This window comes from Myotis myotis, unplaced genomic scaffold (assembly GCF_014108235.1).
Source record: "Myotis myotis isolate mMyoMyo1 unplaced genomic scaffold, mMyoMyo1.p scaffold_m19_p_12, whole genome shotgun sequence".
In the NCBI taxonomy this organism is placed as follows: Eukaryota; Metazoa; Chordata; class Mammalia; order Chiroptera; family Vespertilionidae; genus Myotis; species Myotis myotis.
The window spans coordinates 74,085,769-74,110,868 of NW_023416316.1; the positions used below are offsets into that span (position 1 = coordinate 74,085,769).

Consider the following 25,100-nt stretch of genomic DNA (forward strand, 5'->3'; position numbering starts at 1 on the left):
TTTTTTTTTTCATTGTTGTTAATTCTTACCCGAGGATCTTTTTTCCATTGCTTTAGAGAGAAAGAGAGAGAAGAAGGGAGGGAGAGGGGGAGAGAGAGACATCGATGTGAGAGACACACATTGGTTGGTTGCCTCCCTCATGCATTCCGACTGGGGCCAAGGATTGAACCTGCATCCCAGGTATGTGCCCTTGACCAGGAATCAAACTTGCCACCCTCTGTGCTCTAACCACTTCAAACCAGCCAGGGCTAAGCAATTCTTAAAATTCCTTTAAAAAAAAAAAGCATGTCCACCATATTTTAAATATGTATCATAAATATCTAAAATATATTTTTCTCCTTCACCCTCCCCCCAAAAAATCCTGAGGAATGAATTTCTGAGGTCTCCATTCATATATAGGAACTTGAATTTTATGGCAAGGCACTATGAATAATAGGGAACAATGAACTATTCAATAAGTATTCTGGACCAATGCTCACTATAGAGAAAATAAAATTAAATCCCTATCTTATAGCACACACAAAGTAAATCTCATATGCATTAAAGACCAAATGTGGAAGAAAAGTGTAAAATTTTAAAAAGAACACAGAAGAATATTTGTTCATAGAGAGTTCTCACATAAAACAAAAATACCCATAAATCATAAAGGAAAATTTCATGGTATTAAAATTAAACCTGGCAAATACTAAAACACATCATAACCAAGTGAGAAGACAAGCTGTAGACCGAGTGGAGATGTCGGCAGTGCATGTAACTGACACAGTTAGGGTCCAGGATGCACACAGACTTACAGACCAGTAAGGAAAAATCCAACCACCCAGTACCACCCAGTAGAAAACTGGCAATGGATGTGAATGGGTGATTCACAGTGAAATGACCTGGATGTCCAAAAGCTTATGGACAGACGCTCAACTCCACTGATAATCAGAGAATTGCCCCCACCCCCCAAAAAAGGTCCTAGTGAAATGGATAGTGGGTGTGGGTGACAGGGTGCTTTGAACAGACTATAGGAAGGTGTGGTTTGCCTCATTTCCTCCGAGTAGAGCAATTGCGATAGAAATATATGGCCGTGCAGCCTCTATAATGGCACTGTTGAGGGCCTGGAGCTTGTTGCACAGGAATATATTCTTCATGTAATTTTTAAAGACCTTTTCCTGGCCAAAAAATTAATAATGCTCACTATGTAATAGTTGGGAAATATAGAACAGCGTGAAAAAGAAAATAAATGCTGCCATACAGAGATACCTACAAGCAAGATTCTGGTGTGTTGCTCTAGCTGGCATAGCTCAGTGGTTAGAGCGCCATCCCAGGCACCAGAGGGTCTTGGGTTTGATTCCCAAGCAAGGACACATCCTGTGTTGTAGGTTTGTTCCCCAGGCCAGGTTGGGCACATGTGGGAGGCAACCAATCGATGTGTCTATCTCACATTGATATCTCTCTCTCTCTCTCTCTCTCTCTCTCTCTCTCTCTCTCTCTCCCCCCCTCCTCCCTTTCTTTCACTCTAGCTAAAAAAGCAATGGAAAAATATCCTTGGGTCAGGCTTAAAACAAATAATAAATTTAAAAAAGATTCTGTTTCTTTTTTTCTAAACACACAAAAATATAAACAAATACATACAAAACTGTGATTATATAATAGATAAGAATTTAATATCCTTTTTTAAACTTGTTTTCCACTGGATAAAATTATGTCGAGTTGCTTAACTTTCCCCTTATATGTTCTTCATAAGGATTTATGCTTTTTATGGCCCCCCAAAACCTTACATTGAATGGATATACCATAATATAAGAATAGTATTTACAATTTTATGGGTTTTAAAGTTTTATTTTGGCCCTAGCCAGTTTGGCTCCATGGATAGAGAACTGGCCCATAGACTGAAGGGTTGCAGGTTCAATTCCAGTCAAGGGCACATACTTCAGTTGCAGGCTTGATCCCAGCTCTGGGTCAGGGTCCATGCGGGAGAAACCAATCGATGTGTCTCTCTCAATTGATGTCTCTCTCTCTGTCTCTCCTCCTCCACTCCACTCTCCGTGTAAATGAATGGAGAAGATATTCTCGAGTGAGGAGTAACAAAGAAAAAACACACAAAAGTTTTCCTTTGTATAAATAAAATTTTGTTTAAAACTTTAAAAGCCATAAAATTATAAATATACATCATATTTTTTGACAATCAATGCCTCTCAGCATGCGGTTCAACGGGTACATGTCTCTATGTTTTCAGAACTCCTCAAGGGCTGACAGAGTAGACACTGCACAAGGATATACTCCGACATTTCGCGCCATGTCTCAGGGTCCATCGGAAAGTGACAGTCTGTCTGTCACACATGGATGACGGAAGGTCTGCCTGTGAAGTCCACCTGCTGGACTCCTACAAGCTGTAAAACAGAGTTGATGGGTTTGTGATCCAGTCTATTCCTGTCACGGTGTATAAAATGGATGTAGTGGCCTAGAAGGCAATAAGAATAAAAGGCAGAGGTTGGCATCTATTATTCCCTATTGGATTTATTGCTTCCTAGAATCAAGGACGCTTGTCAACTTTTAATTAGTCCACAGGAAAAAATTACTCACTCAGAGTACATTATATTCTGTGTGTAGCGCCATAGTAATTTTAAATTAAGGTAATAAAGCATGACAAGGACATGGTTAAATAAGAGTGATGCTTAATGTTTATGAGGTCCAAGGGGCATGATTCTTAAATGATGACCTTCTATTAGGTTATAATTAAATAAAATATCCTGTCACACAGGCAGAAAATGGAACTAACATAGATAGCAAGCTGAAAAATCACATCTGTTTCTTAAATGTAATAATGGAATAAATCACTCGCTTAAAAAAATTCACTCCCAGATACTGATTTAATAAGCTATCTGCCCGCTGGCCGGTGTAGCTCAATTGGTTGGGCGTTGTCCTGTGCACTGAAAGATTGCCCATACTATTCCCGGTCAGGGCACATGCCAGGGTCCCAAGCTCGGTAGTGGGTGTGCAGGAGGTAGCCATTCATGTTTCACTCTCACGTGGATGTTTTGCAATCACATCTCTCTCTCTCTCTCTCTCTCTCTCTCTCTCTCTCTCTCTCTCTCTCTTTCTCTCTCTCCCTCCCTCCCTCCCTCTCCCTTCCTCTCTCTCTAAAAAGAAAAAAGAAAGATTTTTTTCTTTTCACTTTGCAAGCATTTTTTTTGTTATTTTTATTTATTAAAAATTTTTAATGTTGACATTATCGTACGTGTTCCCCTCCTTTGTACATCTTCACCCACCCCCCAATAAAAAAATCTTTTAAAAAAGGCTGTCTGCATTACAGTATAACTGTAGACCAAAAGAAGCTGAAAATAAGGACATTAAGACAATCACTTAGGATGCACTTAGATGTCCACAATTCTTTTACTGCTCAAATATAAATAAGTCATAATTTATAGTCCAGTTCTGTTTACTTATATTCTTGGGCTCAAGATGAGAATTTTAACCTAAAACAGTAGATTAAGGAAACATTATTAGAGGCATGTTTTCTGCATTGTACTTATCTGCTGTCTCTAGTCATCACTATAGATTTAATATCATAAACTGGCTTATTATCAAATAATACAAATAAGGCAAATGAAACACTGGTTTTGCCATGAGATAGATTTGTGTAAATACGTACACCTCGCTTTCTCCTTAGAGGAGCTCTATTTCTCCCAGGAGGTGTATCAAAATCTCCTATAAAGTATGTTCCCAACTTGGGCACAAATGACACTCTCCCTGCGCTCTTCATCCTCACACAACTGCACATGGCCCAGTGACACCGCGACGTGGAGCTGAAGGGCTCAGAAAACACCGTCCCCTCTGAGGATGGGACCGAGTCCACGGGCAATTCCCCTCCGAGGATGGGACCGAGTCCACGGGCAATTCCCCTCCGAGGATGGGACCGAGTCCACGGGCAATTCCCCTCCGAGGATGGGACCGAGTCCACGGGCAATTCCCCTCCGAGGATGGGACCGAGTCCACGGGCAATTCCCCTCCGAGGATGGGACCGAGTCCACGGGCAAGTCCCCTCCGAGGATGGGACCGAGTCCACGGGCAATTCCCCTCCGAGGATGGGACCGAGTCCACGGGCAATTCCCCTCCGAGGATGGGACCGAGTCCACGGGCAAGTCCCCTCCGAGGATGGGACCGAGTCCACGGGCAATTCCCCTCCGAGGATGGGACCGAGTCCACGGACAAGTCCCCTCCGAGGATGGGACCGAGTCCACGGGCAATTCCCCTCCGAGGATGGGACCGAGTCCACGGGCAATTCCCCTCCGAGGATGGGAACGAGTCCACGGGCAATTCCCCTCCGAGGATGGGAACGAGTCCACGGGCAATTCCCCTCCGAGGATGGGAACGAGTCCACGGGCAATTCCCCTCTGAGGATGGGAACGAGTCCACGGGCAATGTGGCTAATGTTGTCCTGGGCAAATCCTAGGACTCAGTCATAAAACATGGCTCCTTCTCCGAGGGTCTAACTGGTGTGAACTCATGAGAGGGAAAGGGAGCTTAAGTAACGGTTTAGCTTGTTGTAGTGTTCCACACGCAAAAAGCCCCAACGTCATAATGCTTGGTCAAAGTCCTCTCTCTAAATGCCTTCTAGCTATCTGGAATTTATTAAAGTAAATGTAAATTTTAGAACGCTTAGAAGCTACACTCACTCACGTGGACAATTTTAAAAGGAAGAAGAACCAAGAAAGACAGTTTACAACTGCTTTTTGGCACTGTCAGGTTGGGTGTTTGTCCCTGACTGCAGTACTTGAGGGTGGTAGAGATTCAACACTCAACCACTTAGCAGAGTGGGGCCAAGGAATTCCAGGTGGTCCAAACTGACCAACAAAGCCATTGCAAGCATGTGGCTTTAGTAACTGTTATTGGATGAGCGGTCCCTGGGGCTGCCTTGCCTTCTGAACTGAGCACATCTCCTAGTTTTGTAGGTAGAACTATCTAGATTGACTCATCTATTGACCCAAAAACAGTGCTTGATGAGTCTCTGATTTGGAATGTTCACCTCCATTGAACTTCCTTTTTTTTTTTAATCCTCACTCAAGGACATGTTTTTAAAATGTTTTTATTGATTTTTCAGAGAGAGGAAGGGAGAGGGAGAGAAATAGGAACAGCAATGATGAGAGAGAATTATCAATCAGCTGCTTCCTGCACACCCCCCACTGCAGATAGAGCTCAAAACCCGGGCATGTGCCATGACCTGAAATCAAACCACGACCTCCTGGTTCATGGGTCCACGCTCAACCACTGAGCCACATCGGTGAGACCAAGGATATTTTTTTATTGGTTTGAGAGAGAGGGAGAGGGAAAGAGGGAGAAAGAGAGAGAGAGAGAGAGAGAGAGAGAGAGAGAGAGAGAGAGAGAGAGAGAGAAATATCAATGTGAGAGGGAAACATCCATCAGTTGCCTCTCATACACTCACAGACGCGGGATTGACCCTGCAACTAGGTATGTGCCCTGTCCAGATATCTAACCCGCAACCCCTTGGTTGGTGTACAGGATGACGCTCCAACCAACTGAGCCACCTGGCCAGGGCTTCCATTGAATTTTTCCAAGTGTTACAGCCACATACAGTTCACCAAACCACCGTTGACCTTTCCGGTCCCAAATACCTGAAAACCCTCGGGCATGGAATGATGGGCACATTACATCCAATAGACAGACATCAAAATACACACACGCCTTTGAAAACACAAGGTGCCCCGAGAAAGCACAGATCCTGACTGCCGCAATGCCCAGCTGCCCACTTTCACGTGGCCGCTATTTTATGAAGAAGCCGGTAGCCCCTGGACTTTGGAAGTGCACCAAGTGTCCTTTGGGTCTGGGCTGGATGCTTACCTGGACCTACGATGAGGGTCCCACCTTGCTGACCTGGGTCTCCTTGAAAATCAAAAGGAGGGCCGGTCACCGCCCGCCACAGGCTCCACATGCTTCCCGAGAAGATGTTTGACTTTACATGGGGGCTCGGTCCTGCAATATTAGAAAGCATCTTTAGATGCTATCATTGTATATTCCAATGCGTAGATATTAAAAAGATGATGTTAGGCCTTCTCTTTCTTGTGTGTCATCCAAACTTTCGACTTGCCTAGTTTTCTTTCAAGGAACGGTTTCTCAGCCTCCACTGCTGATGCTTTCGATGAGAGCATTCTTTGTCCTGTGCAATGTAGGTGCTGAGCAGCACCCTTGCCCTCTACACCCATTAGATGACACGGCACCCACTACCCACCAAGATGTGAGGACTAAGCATTCTCCAGACAATGTCAAATGTCCCCTGGGGGCAAAATTGTCCCAGGTTGAGGATATCTTTTTAAAAATTTTTTATTTGTTGATTTTGGAGAGGAAGGGAGGGAGGAAGAGGAAGAAGGGAGGAGGAGCGAGAGAGCAAGAGAGCGAATGAGAGAGATTGTTCCACTTATTTATGCATTCATTGGTTGATTCTTGTATGTGCCTTGACTGGAGATTGAACCTGCAACTTTGGCATATGGGGACGATGCTCTCACCAGCTGAGCTACCCAGCCAGGGTGACCTGCCTGATTTCTTAATATTCCCAGAAACCTGTTATTTTCCTCCATCTCTTGAACTCCTCTATTTCTTTCATGTTTACATGAGAATGGACAGTCATCTTACCAAGAAACAAACACAGGCTCATTAGCTTGGAGACATGGGAAAAAGACTAAATTTTACTGTTTTATAGGATTCTATATCTCACTCCCTCTCTCTTCCTCTCTATCTCTAAAAGAAAAAAAAAATCAATAAAAATGTATTTAAAAAGTGAGCTTAGAGTGCCACCTCCCAGAACTCCTCTGAGAAGCCTTCCCAGACTCTCTCTCCTCACTTTTCTGGCACAGGTATTCCCAGCACCAGCACATGCTTTCCTCTCTTACAAACCCTTAACCTGGATCATAATGAGCTGTTTGCTTCTGGCTCTCAGAGTAGATGATGTGTCTGTCTTCTATCACCACCTCCCGGAGTGCCCAACACAGTGGTTGTCACTGACGAGAGCTCAGTAATGTTTGCTGAGATGAATGATCTGAGTTTTCTTACTTGGCATTTCAGAAGCCAAGTTCTTCCTACCTAAAACACATCTTAACAGTTCACCTGAAGCTTACTAAGCTCTACTAATTATAAAGAATTGTGCTAAGGGCCAGGAATGTGGACCACATAATGGTGAATAAAACATCAAACTCTTCAACTAACTGCACTCCCAGCCACTTCACACACAGTAACTAAGTATATAGGGAAGTACAAGGTGCTGTCGAAATACAGCGAGGGAAGCAGTTGCTTGAAGAACTATTAAGAGCCCCTTTGAGTTGGGCTTCAAATGAAACCAGGATTTCATCAATGAAAGGACATTAAGTATTTTAAGTCATGAAGATGAGGAATCTCTTACCTAATAATAGACAAACATGTAAATTGACCGTCCCTCCACTATGCTCACCAGCCAATCAGGAGAGTGTGCAAATTAACCCAAGAAAGATGGCAGTTAATTTGTATACACAGGCATGAAGCAGCGGAGCAAAGACTGAAGGCAGCTCTGGCCGGAGCAGCGAAGGCCTGGGTCCCGGGTGCCGGAGGAAAACTGGTGCCGGCAGCCAGGGGAAGGGAAGGCAACGGGCCTCTAGTATAGTATATAAAACCCTAATATGCAAATAGACTGGGCGGCAGAACAATTGAACAACCAAACAACTGGTCGCTATGACGTGCTCTGACCACCAGGGGGTGCGCACAGAACATGGCAGGCATCGGCTACGGCGGCATGGTGGAGTAGGTGAGTGGGGGCACCAGACCAAGATAGGGCACTGGTCGCTATCATCGGGGTGAGCCTCTGGTGGTTACTGAAAATTCTTTGCTTCCATGCACCATGGTCCCGCTGGGTGCTTGCACCTGCTGTCAGTGCCAGCCCCGCCTGCACTGGCTGCTGGCACCGGAGCCACTGTTCGCATCCGCAGCCGGCACCCAACGCCGGCCCCAATCACTCAGCATAGTCAGCAGGTGCGTGTGGTGGCTGCTGACCCTGATTGCCCCTGAGGGCTTCTCCACTTCCCCCTGGTCCTGAGGGGCGATTGGGGAAGCAGCCTCCACTTGCACCTACTGCTGGCACCAGCCCCACTCGCACCCACTGTTGGCACCAGCCCCAATGGCTCCGCACAGTCAGCAGGTTCGAGTGGAGCCGGTGCTGTCAGCATGTAGGAGCATGGTGGTGAGAGCAGGGCTGCTGGCAGACAGGGAATGGGGCCGCGGCAGGAGGGGCCGGGCGGGGGTGCGGAGGATGGGCCAAGACCCGCCCCTGTGCCCACAGCAGCCTCGAGGCCCACAGTTCCTTTCAGGGTGCATGAATTCGTGTACTAGGCTCCTAGTAAAAGTACTAGTATATTAGCTTAAGCAATTATTTTCTTTTAATCATAAAGGTAAAATGTACTCATTTTAAAAACACATAAAAGCCATTTTTCTCACTTCCATTCACTGGGGTTAGCACTGCAATATCTTTTAAAATCTTTTCCATTACACACACACGAAGTATGTTTAGTACTTTGCAGCTTTCCATGTCATTACACCCCCAGAAAGGAATCTTTTAGGGTCTGGTGGATCTGGACTGCTTACAGGAATCATAAGAAACAGTCTGAGTTATTAACTTAGCATTTCTTTCCCTAGCATATAGATTCAAATGTAAAAATACATCATCAGTGTTTTCTATTTGAGACATGTCATGTGTAAGTTACCTGAGGAGGTAACTTCTTCACCTCTTTTCATTCCCAATCTTTTATAAATTTCTCTGTCAGGATCAACGTAGATTTCATGACAATACCCAGTCAGTTTGCAAAAAGGCTGCAAAAAGAGAATATGTGAGACCTTTACAAGAAAAAAAATTATATAAGAGAGAAAAGTAATTATAATCTAACTTAATTTCAGTAAATACAACCTACACTTATTGGTTCAAATGATATACTTGCTATGTCTGTTAGTTTTAATCTGTTAATTTTTCAATTTGTTATACATTTACCTCAATATGATGGTAGGATGCCTGTCCAATCACTATAAGGGTGACATTTGCCTCCTTTAGGAGAAAAAACACACATGTACATACTATTAGAAATTATGTTTCCTACAACTTCCCCTTATCCAACTCTTTTGTTCCATTCCAAAGCTAATTATAGGCTTCTAGAAGAATGGAATAAATGGGAACTGTGAGTCACAGCAAAGAAATGTATGGTAAAATGTTTCAGTCTGATGACCTTTTGCTAAATAAGAACTTTTATATCCATACTAAAAAAAGAGTAATATGCTAATTAGACCAGACATCTTCCGGATATGCTTCCAGACGTCCTTCCGGACAAAGCCATGGTGGCGGGGGCCAAGGCAGAGGTGGTTAGGGGCCATCAGGCTGGCAGGGGAGAGCAGTTAGGGGTATCAGGCCAGCAGGGGAGAGCAGTTAGGGGGATCAGGCCAGCAGGGGAGAGCAGTAAGGGGGATCAGGCTGGCAGGCAGAGATGGTTAGGGGCAATCAGGCAGGCAGGGGTCCTGGATTGGAGAGGGTGCAGACCGGGCTGAGGGACACCCCCCACCCCCACCCTGAAGCTGTGCACGATTTCGTGCACCAGGCCTCTGGTAGTCAGTAATTCTCTACACTCCCCCCAAAAGTGTACTTTAAAGAAGAATAGCCCTGGCTGATGTGGCCCAGTTAGCTGGGTGGTGTCCTGTGCATCAGAAGGCTGTGGGTTCAGTCCCCACTAGGGGGCGTGCAGGAGGCAGCCTATTGATGTTTCACTCTCACACTGATGTTTTTCTCCCTCTCCCTTGTCCTCTCTCTAAAAACGAATCAATAAAAATACTTCAGCAAAGAATAAAAATGATTAAAGTAGTATTATTTAATCAGTTTTATTTTTTCACATCCCAATGGTAAGGTCTGGGGAAAACAGACCTGAGTTTTACAAAAGCTGCCCAAAGCCTTCACTGGAAAGCTTACCTAGGGACAAATCTCTATGCATGCGCCTGACGAAAAACACATGAATTTTTCACCTTTAAGATATATGTATTTCCCTGTAATGAGCAACTATCTGGAGTGTTTTTATTATAAAATTAAGGAAAGAAATATCAGTAATTGCCAGCATTTGTGTTTTTGGTCTTCATCATCCAACATTTGTGAGTAGGCAGGTTACTGGGTAGCGTCAAAAGTATTACTGTGGTTGGTATGTTCATAAGCCGCAGCACCAACACATGGAGCCGGGATGGTCTCTAACGCGCCCCCTTAGGAAGAGCTGGAGAGGCGGGGAGGTGAGAACCTGGTAAGGAGCTCTCCCCTCACCCCGCCCCTGACCCCACCGCCTGCTAATAAATGTGGGGGACGTGCCCCAGCCACGGAGCAGGGCGCGCTGCTGTTCTCGGAAACTTACTTGTAAGAAACTCCTGGGGATTTTGGCCAGATCCTCCACGTACTCCTGGCAGGTGTAACACAGGAAATGCTGCAACCCCACCGGCAAAGAGAACAAGTCAGAGCCCACACCCTCCGGGGGCAGCGGGACCCAGCGCGTCGGTCCGCAGGACGCGAAGCAGCACCCAGGTTGGGTAGAAAAGGGTATCGCGGCGCCCAATCGGCTTGAAAACGGGGCGCCCCGTCCCCGCGAAGCCTCCTCGCTGGCGGAGGAAGGGCCTGGGCCTGGCGGCTCCTGGTCCATCCCGTCTGGGAAGCCAGGGGCCCTCCGCGCTCCCGACGCCCCAGTGGGCGGCCCCGGGAAGGGCGGGCGGATGCCGCCTCCGACCCGACCCTCTGCCCTGCAGGGTCTCCCGGCCGCGGCTGGGGAAGCCACCTCCACCCCGGCTGCTGGCGAGGTCCCTGCTCCGGTCGCCCCGCCGCCCGCGCTCACCCGCACGAAGACCACGATGGCTCGGCGCTCCCGGAACAGCGCGCCGAACGGCACCCGCCTTCCATTCGCGTCCAGCACGGGGAGCTCGGCCACGGAGGCGGCCAGTGGCTGCCCGCGCTCGGGGCCGCTCGGGACCGGGGCGGCAGCGGTGGGGCCGCTCGGGACCGGGACTGCGGCGGTGCGGCCGCTGACCTGCCGCGTGATCGCGGCCAGGGCCGGGGCGGCCATCGCGTCCTGAGTCTGAGGGCCCGCGTTCTTGCCCCGAGTGGGTGGGACAAATAGGCCCGAGGTGCGCGCCAGGGTCACAGGGAGGCGGGGCTCTTCGGGGGCGGTGCGCGGGAGGCGGGGCTTACCAGGGGGCCGGGCGCGGGAGGCGGGGGCGGTACTCGGGGGGAGGGGCGCCGCGAGAGGCGCGGCTTACTGGGGGCGGGGCGCGGGGAGGCGGGGCTCAGCGGGGGGTGGGGCGCGGGGAGGCGGGTCGCAGCAAGAGGCGCGGGACCTGGGGAGGCGAGGCTCAGCAGGGAGTGGGGCGCAGGAGGCGCGGGGCGCAGCTGGGGGGGTGCGGGGGGGGGGGGCGCGGGGAAGCGGGGCTGCGCGGAGCCCGGATCACTGGGTTGAGCTGCTCACGTCCAGCGGCTCCACGGTGAGGATCTGCGGGTTTGGTTTCTACTGGGCTCCGCAGGTCTGGATGCCTGTGCGTTGCTGACATTAAGTCCTGGTAGGAAGTGAGATGGGTCCGAGCGAGGAAAGTGTTATTTAGGAAGAAAGCAGTCTCTTGGGCAGACCGATCTGAGTTCTTATGCAGGAGAACCAGTTGCCCAGGATTTTCTTACCCAGGACAACATATCTGGGATCCAATAGCATTGCTATTGTGTTAGCTTATATTCCGTTTCTAACCCAGCCCCTGCCACTTTCTTTTCCGAGTAATCATTAACGGGGTAATATACACTTAAGTGTAGAGTTACATTTATATATATATATAATTTCAGAGAGAATGGGAGAGGGAGAGACATAGAAACATCAATGATGAGAATCATTGATCAGCTGCCTCCTGCACGCCCCCTACTGGGGATCTGAGCCAGCAACCCTGAGGGAGAATCTATCTTGACCTCCGGGTTCATAGTTTGACGCTCAACCACTGAGCCACATCAGCCGGGCAAAGAGAACCTTTTTATTCTTTCTGTAAAACTTGCCAGTCCAGGTTACTGAGTGTTTCTTTATGAAGTTAGTAAGTAGTAAACAATAACTTAGTAAACAGATGAAGAAATAATGTTTCATCCGTTATGTAAAAGCCAGTTTGAGATGCAGGAATTCTTGGATTTAGGAAACATTCTAATTTCATGTTGAATTGTAATCTACTTGTTTGGGTTGTTGGAAACGCCATCACTGAAAAGAAGTCTTGATGGTGAGTCTATTTGTTTACTCATTCATCCATTTAATAATCAGCACGCATTTATTGAACGCCTACTATGTCCTAGGTCCAGTGAGCTCTCCGGTTTGAAAAAACTGGATGGACTGAGAGAAAACCAAAGAGTTAAGTAGGCAAGTAAGTTTTGACTCCAGTATGAGCCTTGTTGTTGGCTAGTTCAACTGTAATGTAATCCCTTAATTGAAAAAATAAACATAAATGAACATAGCTGTATTCCAAGCTGATGGCATATCCACATATTGAAGAACTATTTCAAATGACTCTAAAACATAGCATGTTTTACTCTACATCCCTAGAAGGATATTTCAATAAAAAAAGAACTCTAAGAAATCTTTTTTTAAATTGTTTTATTGCTTAAAGTATTACAAAGAGTATTACATATGTCTCCTTTTTTCCTGCCCTTAACAATCCCCCAGCCTCCCCTACCCCCCAGTGTCTTATGTCCATTGGTTATATGCATGCATACAAGTCCTTCGGTTGATCTCTTAAACACCCCCCCTCCCCCGGCCCCTCAACCCTCCCCAGCTTTTACGCTGTAGTTTGACAATCTGTTCGAGGCAGCTCTGCCTCTGTATCTATTTTTGTTCAAAAGTTTATAATGGTCTTTATTATCCATGAGTGAGTGAGATCATGTGGTGTTTTTCCTTCATTGACTGGCTTATTTCACTTAGCATAATGCTCTCCAGTTCCATCCATGCCGTTGCAAATGGTAAGAGTTCCTTCTTTTTTACAGCAGCATAGTATTCCCTCGTGTAGATGTACCACAGTTTTCTAATCCATTCATCTACTGATGGGCACTTAGGCTGTTTCCATATCTTAGCTATGGTGAATTGTGCTGCTATGAACATAGGGGTGCATATATCCTTTCTGATTGGTGTTTCTAGTTTCTTGGGATATATTCCTAGAAGTGAGATCACAGGGTCAAATGGGAGTTCCATTTTCAGTTTTTTGAGGAAACTCCATCCTGTCTGCCATAGTGGCTGCACCAGTCTGCATTCCTACCAGCAGTGCCCGAGTGTTCCTTTTTCTCCACATCCTCTCTGGCACTTATCATTTGTGGATTTATTGATGATAGCCATTCTGACAGGTGTGAGATGGTAGCGCATCATTGTTTTGATTTGCATCTCTCGGATGATTAGTGACTTTGAGCATGTTTTCATATGTCTCTTGGCTTTCTGAATGTCCTCTTTTGAAAGGTGTCTATTCAGGTCCTTTGCCCATTTTTTTTTTAATATATTTTATTGATTTTTTTACAGAGAGGAAGGGAGAGCGATAGAGAGTTAGAAACATCGATGAGAGAGAAACATCGATCAGCTGCCTCCTGCACATCTCCTACTGGGGATGTGCCCGCAACCCAGGTACATGCCCTTGACCGGAATCGAACCTGGGACCTTTCAGTCCGCAGGCTGACGCTCTATCCACTGAGCCAAACCGGTTCTGGCCTTTGCCCATTTTTTGATTGGATTGTTTATCTTCCTCTTGTTAAGTTGTATGAGTTCCCTATAAATTTTGGAGATTAGGCCCTTATCAGATATGACATTGGCAAATATGTTCTCCCATGCAGTGGGCTTTCTTGTTGTTTTGTTGATGGTTTCTTTTGCTGTGCAGAAGCTTTTTATTTTGATGTAGTCCCATTTGTTTATTTTCTCTTTAGGTTCCAATGCCCTAGGAGCTGTATCGGTGAAGAAATTGCTTTGGCATATGTCTGAGATTTTGTTGCCTTTGGATTCTTCTAGTATTTTTATGGTTTCCTGTCATACATTTAAGTCCTTTATCTATTTTGAGTTTATTTTTGTGTATGGTGTAAGTTGGTGGTCTAGTTTCATTTTCTTGCATGTATCTGTCTAATTTTTCCAACACCATTTATTGAAGAGACTGTCTTGACTCCATTGTATGTTCTTGCCTTTGTCAAATATTAATTTAGCATATTGGGTCAGGTTGATTTCTGGGCTCTCTATTCTGTTCTATTGATCTATATGTCTGTTCTTATGCCAGTACCAGGCAGTTTTGAGAACAGTGGCTTTGTAATACAGCTTGATATCTGGTATTGAGATCCCACCTACTTTGTTCTTCTTTCTCAGGATTGCTGCAGCTATTCGGGGTCTTTTTTAATTCCAGATGAATTTTTGGAGAGTTCGTTCTAGGCCTGTGAAATATGCCGTTGGTATTTTAATGGGAAGTGTGTTGAATTTATAGATTGTTTTGGGTGGTATGGACATTTTAATGATGTTGATTCTACCAATCCATGAACATGGTATGTTCTTCCATCTGTTCTTCCTCTATCTCTTTTTTCAACGTCCTGTAGTTTTCTGAGTAGAGGTCTTTTACCTCTTTAGCTAGGTTTATTCCTAGGTATCTTAATTTTTTTGGTGTGATGGTAAATGGGATTGCTTTTTTAGTCTCTTTTTCTGTAAGTTCACTATTGGTGTATAGAAATGCCATAGATTTCTTGGTGTTGATTTTGTATCCTGCTACATTGCTGAATTCATTTATTAAGTCTAATAGCTTTTTGAAGGAGTCTTTAGGGTTTTTTATATACAATATCATGTCATTTGCAAATAAGGACAGTTTTACTTCTTCTTTTCCAATTTGAATGCCCTTTATTTCTTCTTCTTGTCTAATCACAATGGCTAATACTTCTAGTACTATGTCTAACAGGCATGGTGAGAGTGGGCATCCCTGTCTTGTTCCTGTTCTTAGGGGAAATGGTTTTAGTTTTTGTCCATTGAGTATGATGTTGGCTGTGGGTTTGTTATATATGGCTTTTATTATGTTGAGGTATGATCCTTCTATTCCCACCTTGCTGAGAGTTTTTATCAAAAATGGGTGTTGGATTTTGTCAAATGCTTTTTCTGCATCAATTGATATGACTATGTGGATTTTTTCTCTCAATTTGTTTTGTGATGAATCACATTTATTGATTTGCGGATATTGTACCATCCTTGCATCCCTGGGATAAATCCTACTTGGTCATGGTGTATGATCTTTCTGATGTACTGCTGGATCCGATTTGCTAAGATTTTGTTGAGGATTTTGGCATCTATGTTCATGAGGGATATTGGCCTGTAATTCTCTTTCATTGTGTTGTCTTTATCTGGTTTTGGTATGAGGGTGATGCTGGCTTCATAGAATGAGCTTCGAAGTGTTCCTTCCTCTTGGATTTTTTGGAATAGTCTGGGAAGGATAGGTTTTAGTTCTTCCTTGAATGTTTGGTAAAACTCCCCTGTGAAGCCGTCTAACCCTGGCTTTTGTTTGCTGGAAGGTTTTGATGACTGCTTCAATTTCTTCCATAGTTATTGGCCTATAGAGATTTGTGGATTCTTCCTGATTGAGTTTTGGAAGGTTGTATTTTTCTAGGAATATGTCCATTTCCTCCAGGTTGACTAGTTTGTTGGAGTAGAGTTGTTCATATTATTATTTTTTTTAACAATCATTTGTATTTCTGTGGGGTCTGTTGTTATTTCACCTCTGTCATTTCTGATTTTGTTTATTTTGGTCCTCTCTCTTTGCATCTTGGTGAGCCTGGCTAGAGTTTCATCAATCTTGTTTATCCCTTCAAAGAACCAGCTCTTGGTTTCATTGATCTTATGTGTTGTTGTTTTTTTTTTTTTTTTTTTGGTCTCTATGTCATTTATTTCTCCTCTGATCTTTATTATCTCCTTCCTTCTGCTCACTCTGGGATTTTCTTATTGTTCTCTTTCTAATTCTTTGAGTTGTAGAGTTAGATGATTTACTACCATTTTTTCTTGCTTTTTGAGGTAGGCCTGGAGAACTATAAACTTCCCTCTCAGGACTGCTTTCATTGTGTCCCATAGGTTTTGTATTGTTTTGTTTTCATTGTCATTAGTTTCCAGGATGTTTTTAATTTCTTCTTTGATCTCATTGGTAACCCAATCAATATTTAATAACTTGTTATTCAGCTTCCAAGTGTTTGAGTATTTTGGGTTGTTTTTATTGTAGTTCATTTCTAATATTATGCCATTGTGGCTTGAGAAGATGCTTGGTATGATTTCAGTCTTTTTGAATTTGGGGAGACTTTGTTTGTGACTCAATATGTGGTCTATTTTTGAAAATGTCCCATGTGTACTTGGATGAACGCATATTCTGCAGCTTTGGTGTGACATGTTCTGAACATGTCAATTAAGTCCATCTGATCTAGTGAGTCATTTAGGATTGCTGTTTCTTTGCTGATTTTTTGTCTAGAGGATTTATCCAGTGATGTCAGTGGTGTATTAAAGTCCCCTAGTATGATTGTATTGTTGTCAGTCTCTCCCTTGATATCTTCCAGGAGTTTTTTTTTTTTATGTATTTGGGTGCTCCTGCATTGGGTGCATATATGTTTACCAGGGTTATATCCTCTTGTTGTATTGATCCCTTTAGTATTATGAAGTGGCCTTCCTTATCTCTTGTTATGGCCTTCACTTTGAGGTCTATTTTGTCCGATATAAGTATTGCTATCCCAGCTTTCTTTTCCTTTCCATTTGCCTGAAAGATATTTTTCCATCCCTTCACTTTCAGTCTGTGTGAGTCCCTTCTTCTGAGGTGGGTCTCTTGTAGACAGCAAATGTATGGGTCATGGTTTTTTTTTTTTTTTTTTTTTTTTTTTTTTTTTTTTTTTTTATCTGTTCAGCCACTTGATGTCTTTTGATTGGAGCATTTAGTCCATTTATGTTTAAAGTTATTATTGAAAAGTATTTGTAGCCATTTTTATTTTTTGTGCCTGTGTTCTTTCTTACAACTTTATTTCTTCTTTTTACACAAGTCAATATTTAATAACATGTTATTCAGCTTCCAAGTGTTTGAGTATTTTGGGTTGTTTTTATTGTAGTTCATTTCTAATCTTATGCCTTTAGCATTTCTTGCATTGCTGGTTTGGTAGTGATAAACTCCCTTAGCCTTTTTTTGTCTGTGAAGCTCCTTATTTCCCATTCAATTTTGAATTGCTGGATAGAGTATTATTGGATTCAGTCCCTTGCTTTGCATCACTTTGTAAATTTCCTTCCATTCTTTTCTGGCCTGCTGTGCTTCTGTTGCAAAATCATTTGATAATCTAATGGGAGATCCCTTGTACATAACTTTCTGTCTCTCTCTTGCAGCCTTTAAGATTCTCTCTTTGTCCTGAACATCTGCCATCATAATTATGATGTGTCTTGGTGTGGGTCTTTTTGGGTTCATCTTGTTTGGTACTCTCTGTGCTTGTGTGAGTTTTTTTTCCCCCACATCAGGGAAGTTTTCAGACAATATTTCTTCGAATAGGTTTTCTAAGCCTTGTTCCTCTTCCTGTTCTTCTGGCACACCTGTTATTCATATGTTGCTTCGTTTCATGTTGTCCCATAGCTCCCTTAGACTCTCTTCCTGTCTTTTAATTTTTTTCTCCAATTGCAGTTCCGTTTGGGTGTGTTTTGCTTCGCTGTCTTCTAATTCGCTAATTCAGTCCTCCGCCTCTTCTAGTCTACTTTTGAAACTTTCCATGGTGTTTTTTATTGCAGCTATATCACTCTTCATTTCTTCTTGATTCTTGCATAAGTTGTTGATTTTTTCTTCCATCTGGTTTATGCATTCTAGGACCCTTAGTCTGAATTCTTTTTCTGACATATTTCATGCCTCTGTTTCACTTAGCCACTTCTCTGGCAATTTATCCTTTTCTTTCCTTTGGGGTTGTTTTTGTCTACCACTTTTGGTCTCACCAACTGATCTAGATGTCGAGTCGTGCAGGGGCTGCTCCTTGGGTGGCAGTGGTTCATCAGGCTGAAGTTGCCCCTCTAGTTGTCGCAGTAGTGGCTGCTCCTCAGTTGGCAGCGGCTCCTCTGGTGGGTGCTGTTTGCAGCAGTGTTGTCTCCTCTGGCTGGTAGGTGAGGCTGCTTGCCCAGCTGCTGTTCCTTGGACATGGGTGGGCTGGTCACAAGGCTGCTGCTCTTCAGGTGGGGGCAGGTTGAGCGCGGCTGCTGCTCCTTGGACAGGAGCGGGTTGTTCACATGGCTTCTGCTCCTTGGATGGCCGTGGACTTCTCACGTGGCTGCTGCTCCTTGGATCAGGGCTGGCTACATGCTGCTGCTGTTCCTCAGATGGGGTGGGCTGCTTGTGAGGCTACTGCTCTTTGGACAGGGGCAGGTTGCTTGCGTGACTGTTGCTCCTTGGGCGGGAATGAGCTGCACATGTGGCTGCTGCTCCTCAGATGGGGGCGGGATGCTCACCCAGCTGTTGCTCATTGGACAGGTGCAGGCTGCGTGTGGCTGCTGTGCCTTGGACCAGTGTGGGCTGCACAGGGCTGCCGCTCCTCAGATGTGGTCGGTCTATCTGTTTGTGTGGCTGCTACTCCTCGGACAGGGGCAAGCTGCACGTGCGGCTGCTGCTCCTCGTACAGGGGCTGTCTGCTCGCATGGCTGCTGCTCCTCAGATGGGGGATGGCCTGCTTGTGTGGCTGCTTCTCTTCGGGTGGGAGCGAGCTGCACGTGTGGCTGCTGCTCCTCGGATGGGGGCAGGCCGCTCACCCAGCTGTTGCTCATTGGACAGGTGCAGGCTGCGTGTGTCTGCTGCTCCTCGGACCAGTGTGGACTGTGCAGGGCTGCCGCTCCTCAGACGTGGGTGGTCTGCTCGTGTAGCTGCTGCTCCTCGGACTGGGGGAGACTGCTCGGGCTGTGACTGCTCCTTGAATGGGAGCAGGCTGCTTGCGGTGATGCTGTTCCTCGTATAGGCTGCTCACACCACTGCCTTTGCCCATTTTTAAATTGGATTGTTTGTCTTCCTTTTGTTGAGTTTTATGAGTTTCCTATAAATTTTGGACGTTCATCCCTTATCGGATCTATCATTGGCAAATATGTTCTCCCATGCAGTGAGCGCTCATGTTATTTCGTTGATGGTTGCTTTTGCTGTGCAGAAGCTTTTTATTTTGATGTCGTCCCATTTGTTCATTTTCCCCTTAGTTTCATTTGCCCTTTGAGATGTATCTGTAAACGTATTGCTACGAGAGATGTCTGAGATTTTGCTGCCTATGGTTTCTTCTAGGATTTTTATGGTTTCACATCTTACGTTTAAGTCCTTTATCCATTTTGAGTTTATTTTTGTGTATGGTGTAAGTTGGTGTTCTAATTTCACTTTTTTTGCATGTATCTGTCCAATTTTCCCAACACCATTTACTGAAGAGACTGTCTTGACTCCATTGTATGCTCTTGCCTTCTTTGTAAAATATTAATTGAGCATAATGACTTAGGTCAATTTCTGGATTCTCTGTTCTGTTCCATTGATATATATGACTGTTCTTGTGCCTGTACCAGGCTGTTTTGAGTTCAGTGGCTTTGTAGTATAACTTGATGCCTGGTATTGTGATTCCTCTAACTTTGTTTTTCTTTCTCAAGATTGCTGCAATTATTTGGGGTCTTTTTAAATGTAGATATTCCATGTACAGTTTTGGAATATTTGTTCTACGTTTGTGAAATAAGTAGTTGGTATTTTGATAGGGAATACATTGAATCTATAGATTGCTTTGGGTAGTATGGCCATTTTAATGATGTTGATTCTACCAAACCATGAACACAGTATATTTTTCCACTTGCATATATCTTCCTCTATCTCTTTTTCAATGTCCTGTAGTTTTCCAAGTACAGTCTTTTGCTTCCTTGGTTAAGTTTATTCCTAAGTGTCTTAATTTTTGTGTTGCAGTGGTAAATGGGTTGTTTGTTTAGTTTCTCTTTCAGAGAGTTCATTATTGGTGTATAAAAATGCCATAGATTTCTAGGTATTAATTTTATATCCTGCTACATTGCCTAATTCATTTATTAAATCTAGTAGTTTTTTGATGGAGCCTTTAGGGTTTTCTATGTACAGTATTGTGTTGTCTGCGAATAGTGACAGTTTTATTTCCTCCTTTCCAATTTGGATGCCTTTTATTTCTTCTTCTTGCCTGATTGCTACAGCTAACACTTCTAGTACCATGTTGAACTAGAGTTGTGAAGGTGGGCACCCCTGTCTTGCTCCTGTTCTTATGGAAAATGGTTTTAGTTTTAGCCCTTTGAGTATGATGTTGGGTGTAGGTTTGTCATATAAGGCTTTTATTATGTTGAAATATGATCTCTCCATTCCCACTTTGTTGAGAATTTTTATCAAAAATGGGTGTTAGATTTTGTTGAGTGCATTTTCTGTATCTATTGATATGATCATGTGGTTTTTACTTTTCAGTTTGCTTATGTGATGTTCACATTTATTGATTTGCAGATATTGTACCAGCCTTGCATCCCTGGAATAAATCCTACTTGGTCATGGTGTCTGATCTTTCTAATTCAGTGGTTCTCCACCTTGGCTGCACGTTAGAATCACCTGGGAATCTTTTAAAAATCCTGATTCTCAGGTGATTCTAATGTGCAGCCAAGGTTGAGAACCACTGTTCTAATGTATTGCTGGATCTGATATGCTAGAATTTTGTTGAGGATTTTAGCATCTATGTTCATCAGGGATATTGGCCTGTAATTCTCTTTTTTTTTCTAGTGTCTTTATCTGGAATTGGGTTTAGGGTAATATTGGCCTCATACAAAGAGCTTGGAAGTGTTCCTTCTTTTTGAATTTTTTGAATAGTTGTGTGGAGGGGGGAAAAAGGGAGAAAATGGGAGACATCTGTAATACTGTCAACAAGAAAATAAAATTTAAAAAAAGAAAACAGCTGCTTGTATTTTGACAGCTCTAATTAATTGTTAATATCAATGAATGAACTTTCCTTTGATATTACTGCTCTCAGAGCTATATTTCACGTGAAATACAAATTACAGATGAGACTATTTCATTTTCAAATATAAAGAGCCATATAACTTATTCATTGCAATTTTAGCAGAGCAATAAACTCATACATCATGAGACAGCAATTTTGTGGGAGGGATGGAAGCCACTACAAACGCAGGAATTAGAGGGATTGTGTAGGGAGCCTCAGCATGTGACGGAGCCAGGGAGGGGATCTGAGAGGTAAATGCCTGCAACAGTTATCAGTTTATTGCCCCTCAGCTCACATTAACCTTCAGCATGTGCTCTGTGCTACTAAACAGATTTCCTTTAAGCGACTCTCCTTCCCAGTAAGCATGACGCTCGAGCATTTTCAGGGGTGGGCGCCTGGGGGGCCTGCAGGAGGAAGGGGTCGCCCCGCTCCCAGCTGCAGCCTGTTGGTTCTCTGGGTGGAGCTCTTCCCCAGCCATGTGCTCAGGACACACATTTCCTCAGCAACCTTGCAGCCAGGACCTGATCTAGCAATAACTTTCTTGCGTCCTGAAGCCCTCCTGCTTCCACCATGGCACCTGCACCACAGGGGCTCCCACCCATCCAGCACTCTCTCTGCAGGCCTGCGTGGCACTCTGCGCAGCTCCCCAGCACCCTGGCTGCTCCTGCACACTCAGGCCTCTGGTGGCGGACCCCCTGTGCCTTGCCTGCACTCTGGAGGGCTGCTTCCCGCTTGCACGCTGATGGCATGCCTTTGACATTGACCATCTTGGGAGAGCCAGCAAACTTCTCTGCTATCCAGTAGGTCTAACTGCGTCTTCTCCAATGAGGTCTGCACCCCAGACCTTTTGGGGAAGGGACCCATTTAAGGTTGCCTTCCTTGAGTACACTCCCTCAGTCTTAGTTTCCTTATATTTTCTAGTCATACTTTAGTCCAAGTTTAATAAATCTTTATATTAAACTTCCCCCATTTAATCTAAATTGTACTTTCAATCTCCATATTGGGCCCAGACTAATGCAGTGCCTTAGAGACTCTGCTAAAGGGAGTGTCCATGTGAACTATTGTTTCCATTCTGCTATTATTTAACAACTAGTGGCCTGGTGCACGAAATTCATGCACATTAAAAGGGAATTAATTAGAGGAAATATTTTAATATTTCTATGTGCCCTTTCTCTATAATAGAAATGTCCGGCTGGCTCCACCCCCATTGGGCGACACCAAGACCCGGCCGGCCCCACCCCCGTCAAGCCCTGCCAGGCAGGGCATGCAGCCTCACATCCAGGTGCTGGGGAGGGGGCGCAGCCTCAGGTCCCCCGGCCCCGGCACCAGGGTGGGGGGCATGGCCTCAGGTCCCCCGGCTAACACTGGAAGGGGGGCACAGACTCAGGTCCCCTGGCCAACACCAGGGTGGGGGGTGCAGCCTCATGTCACCCACCCCAGCCTGGCACCATGCAGCCTCAGGTCCCTGCTGTGATGGCATGACGGAGTGACAACTATTTGCATATTAGCCTTTTATTATGATGATGACATGCTACTATTTGGTGGTTTATCCAGGGAAAATGCTCCTCCTATGTCCACGATTTAAAATAAAAACAAAGGATAGGCTTTGAAAGCCATGTGCACACAGAGACAGCTCTACCTGGAGTGCAGTTGCCTATAGGAACCACCTTGTTGCCCAAGAAAAGCCTCCGGCCCCGAAATATCTTCTGAGAAGTTCAACAGTAGATTCAACTTCCAAGAATAAAGCCCTGAGTGGATGAGAAAGAGGATGTGTAAGTTATTTCTTAGTTCCTGAATTTTAAAAAATCTTTCTTTCCCATTTAAAAAATTGTGGTAAAATATACTTAATATAAAATTTACCATTTTAGCTATTCTAAGTGTATGGTTCAATGGCATTAAGTATACTTGCATTGCTGTGCACCATAACCAGCATCCATGTCCAGATTTCTTTTCATATTTCCAAACCAAAGTTCTATACTCATGCACCAGTAATCCCCCCCTCACCCCCCACCTCCAGCCCCCTGACCACTCTGCTTTCTGTCTCTATGAATTTGACTACTCTAGGTTCCTCAGGTGAGTGGAATCACACAGTATTTGTCCTTTTGTGACTGGCTTGTTACCCTTAGCATAATGTCCTCAAGGTTCATCCCTCTTCTAGCATATAACTGATTTCCTGCCTTTTTAAGGCTGAATGATAATTTTCCACTCCTCTGTTGATGGACATTTGGGTTGTTTCCACTTTTTGGTTATTACAAATAATGCAGCTATGAACATAGGTGTATAGTCCATTATTTTTTTTTAATGTTGTATTAGTCTCAACATGTTATAAATTGGGAGAGAACGAGAGGGAGAGAGAGAGGAGAAAATCAATTGTGAGGAATTCACTCATATGATTGTGGGGCTGACAAGTCTGAAATCTGTAGGTCAGGCCAGCAGGTAAGATTTGAACTAGAATTTTGCAGGATGGGAGGCTGGAAGCACAGGCAGAGTGTCAATACTGCAGTCTTGAGGGGAAGTTCTTCATCTTCAGAAAGCCAATCTTGGCTCTTAAGACCTTCAACTGATTGGATGAGGCCATCTACCTTATGGAGGGTGTCTGCTTTCCTCAAAGTCTACTGATTTCAATGTGAGTCACATCTAAAAAATACCTTTAAAACAACATTGAGACTGGTGTGTGACCCAATTGTTGGGCACCATAGTCTCCACAAATTGACAGTTTACCTCTTGTCAGCTTGGCACCTATACATAACCCCTGAAACTGAAAAAGCAACAACACCCACAACATTGTCGCAGAAATTATGCAAAGTACTTGGGTGATGTTCACGCTTCTTGATATCCTGTGGCTGGAATACAATGATCTAAGGTTAATGCAGGCCATGCCCTATGACAAGGTGATAAAGAGAAAACAAAGATAATACAGAAACTCACGTGCATACATAAATACACAGTCATAATAACATAAGGAAGACACATTCATGACAATTCCCGTCCTCATTTCTGCAGCTTGTTCCATGTCTCTAGCTGGTATTGATGACTACCTCCTTCCACCACGTATTCCATATTCCTTCTATGCTCAGCAAGCACCTCAGCTCCTTGTGGCTCTTCATCGGGGGATGAACCAAACCCTCATTCTGAATAGTTTGGGCCATTAGTAGTCGTATGTGAATTGGATTGTTAGACTTTTCCATTAACTTTAATCACAGGCATGGTAGTACTGAGAGACACTGTGATAAAAGAAAAGAATATATATTTGGTCTTCATCCTGGTTCCTGTCAAAGAATGCTAAGACCCTCGTAATTCCAAGTGATGGAAGTGAGAAGAGAATCTTTTTTGTTCATAGTAAGCCCCTTGCAAACATTCTGAGTTTATGCTAATGAGGCATAACTGAATTTATGCTAATGAAGTGACTCTTGGAGGATGGGGGCTGGTTACCAGAGGAACCAACCATGTGCTTAGAAGGTTGGAACTTTTGGTCCCACCCCTGACCCCTGGGGAAGGGATAGGAATTGGAGACAGATAATCACCAATGGCCAATGGTTTAAACAGTCATGTCTATGTAATGGAACCTCCCCAAACCCCTCACTGGCTGGGTTTGGAGAGCTTTGAGGTGCTGGGAGAGCGATGTGCCAGGAGAGGGAATGGGAGGGGTGTGCACTGCACCGCCCTTCATTTGCTGTAAAGCAAGTTCCGTGATCAGAAGCAGTACTCTGTGGAATACCGCGATGGTAGGTAAGGCATTCTGTAAGGCCATAGTGTTACAGAGTAGAACATGTTTAGGCCTGCTTATTGCCTAGCCACCTCAGCAGCTTGACAGCCTGTGCAAAGCCTCTAGGAACTGAGCTTACACACCTGAGCCACGGCCCACAAAGCACAGACAGATCAAAATTAAGACCAGTCCTGACCTTTAAGTTACCCAGAAATGAGTAACAGGAGGATGATGAGTAGCTTGGCTAAAACTATGCAATGAGCATGAGCTATTGTTACTTGGCTTTGCTTGCTATGGGAACCTGAACACGATGTAGTTGTCCCCTTTAAACATTGGACTCTGCAGATGGTCGTGGCCGCTTCTCTCTTGGGCTTCCCGAGCGGAGGAGCGGACACTGGC

General features: G+C 44.5%; 1 protein-coding gene across 1 annotated transcript; it reads right to left on the minus strand.

Moving 5' to 3' along the window:
• Positions 1-640: 640 nt before the first annotated feature.
• Positions 641-11,168, minus strand: PRXL2C (peroxiredoxin like 2C). Its single transcript, XM_036331453.1, has 6 exons — positions 10,869-11,168; positions 10,398-10,466; positions 9,008-9,061; positions 8,727-8,832; positions 5,845-5,976; positions 641-2,446 (listed from the first exon to the last, which is right to left on the minus strand). Exons 1-6 carry the CDS (start codon positions 11,094-11,096, stop codon positions 2,319-2,321), a joined length of 717 nt encoding a protein of 238 aa, XP_036187346.1. The 5' UTR covers positions 11,097-11,168; the 3' UTR covers positions 641-2,318.
• Positions 11,169-25,100: the final 13,932 nt, after the last annotated feature.

What these genes read in the sequence shown, in the direction of transcription:
- PRXL2C (XM_036331453.1), bottom strand. Translation starts at nt 11,096, where the DNA reads ATGGCCGCCCCGGCCCTGGCCGCGATCACGCGGCAGGTCAGCGGCCGC. An exon ending in TCCCCAGGAGTTTCTTACAA is followed by an intron (nt 9,062 to 10,397) that starts GTAAGTTTCCGA and finishes TTTCTCCTAAAG; the next exon opens with GAGGCAAATGTCACCCTTAT. An exon ending in GACCCTCATCGTAGGTCCAG is followed by an intron (nt 2,447 to 5,844) that starts GTAAGCATCCAG and finishes ATTGCCTTCTAG; the next exon opens with GCCACTACATCCATTTTATA.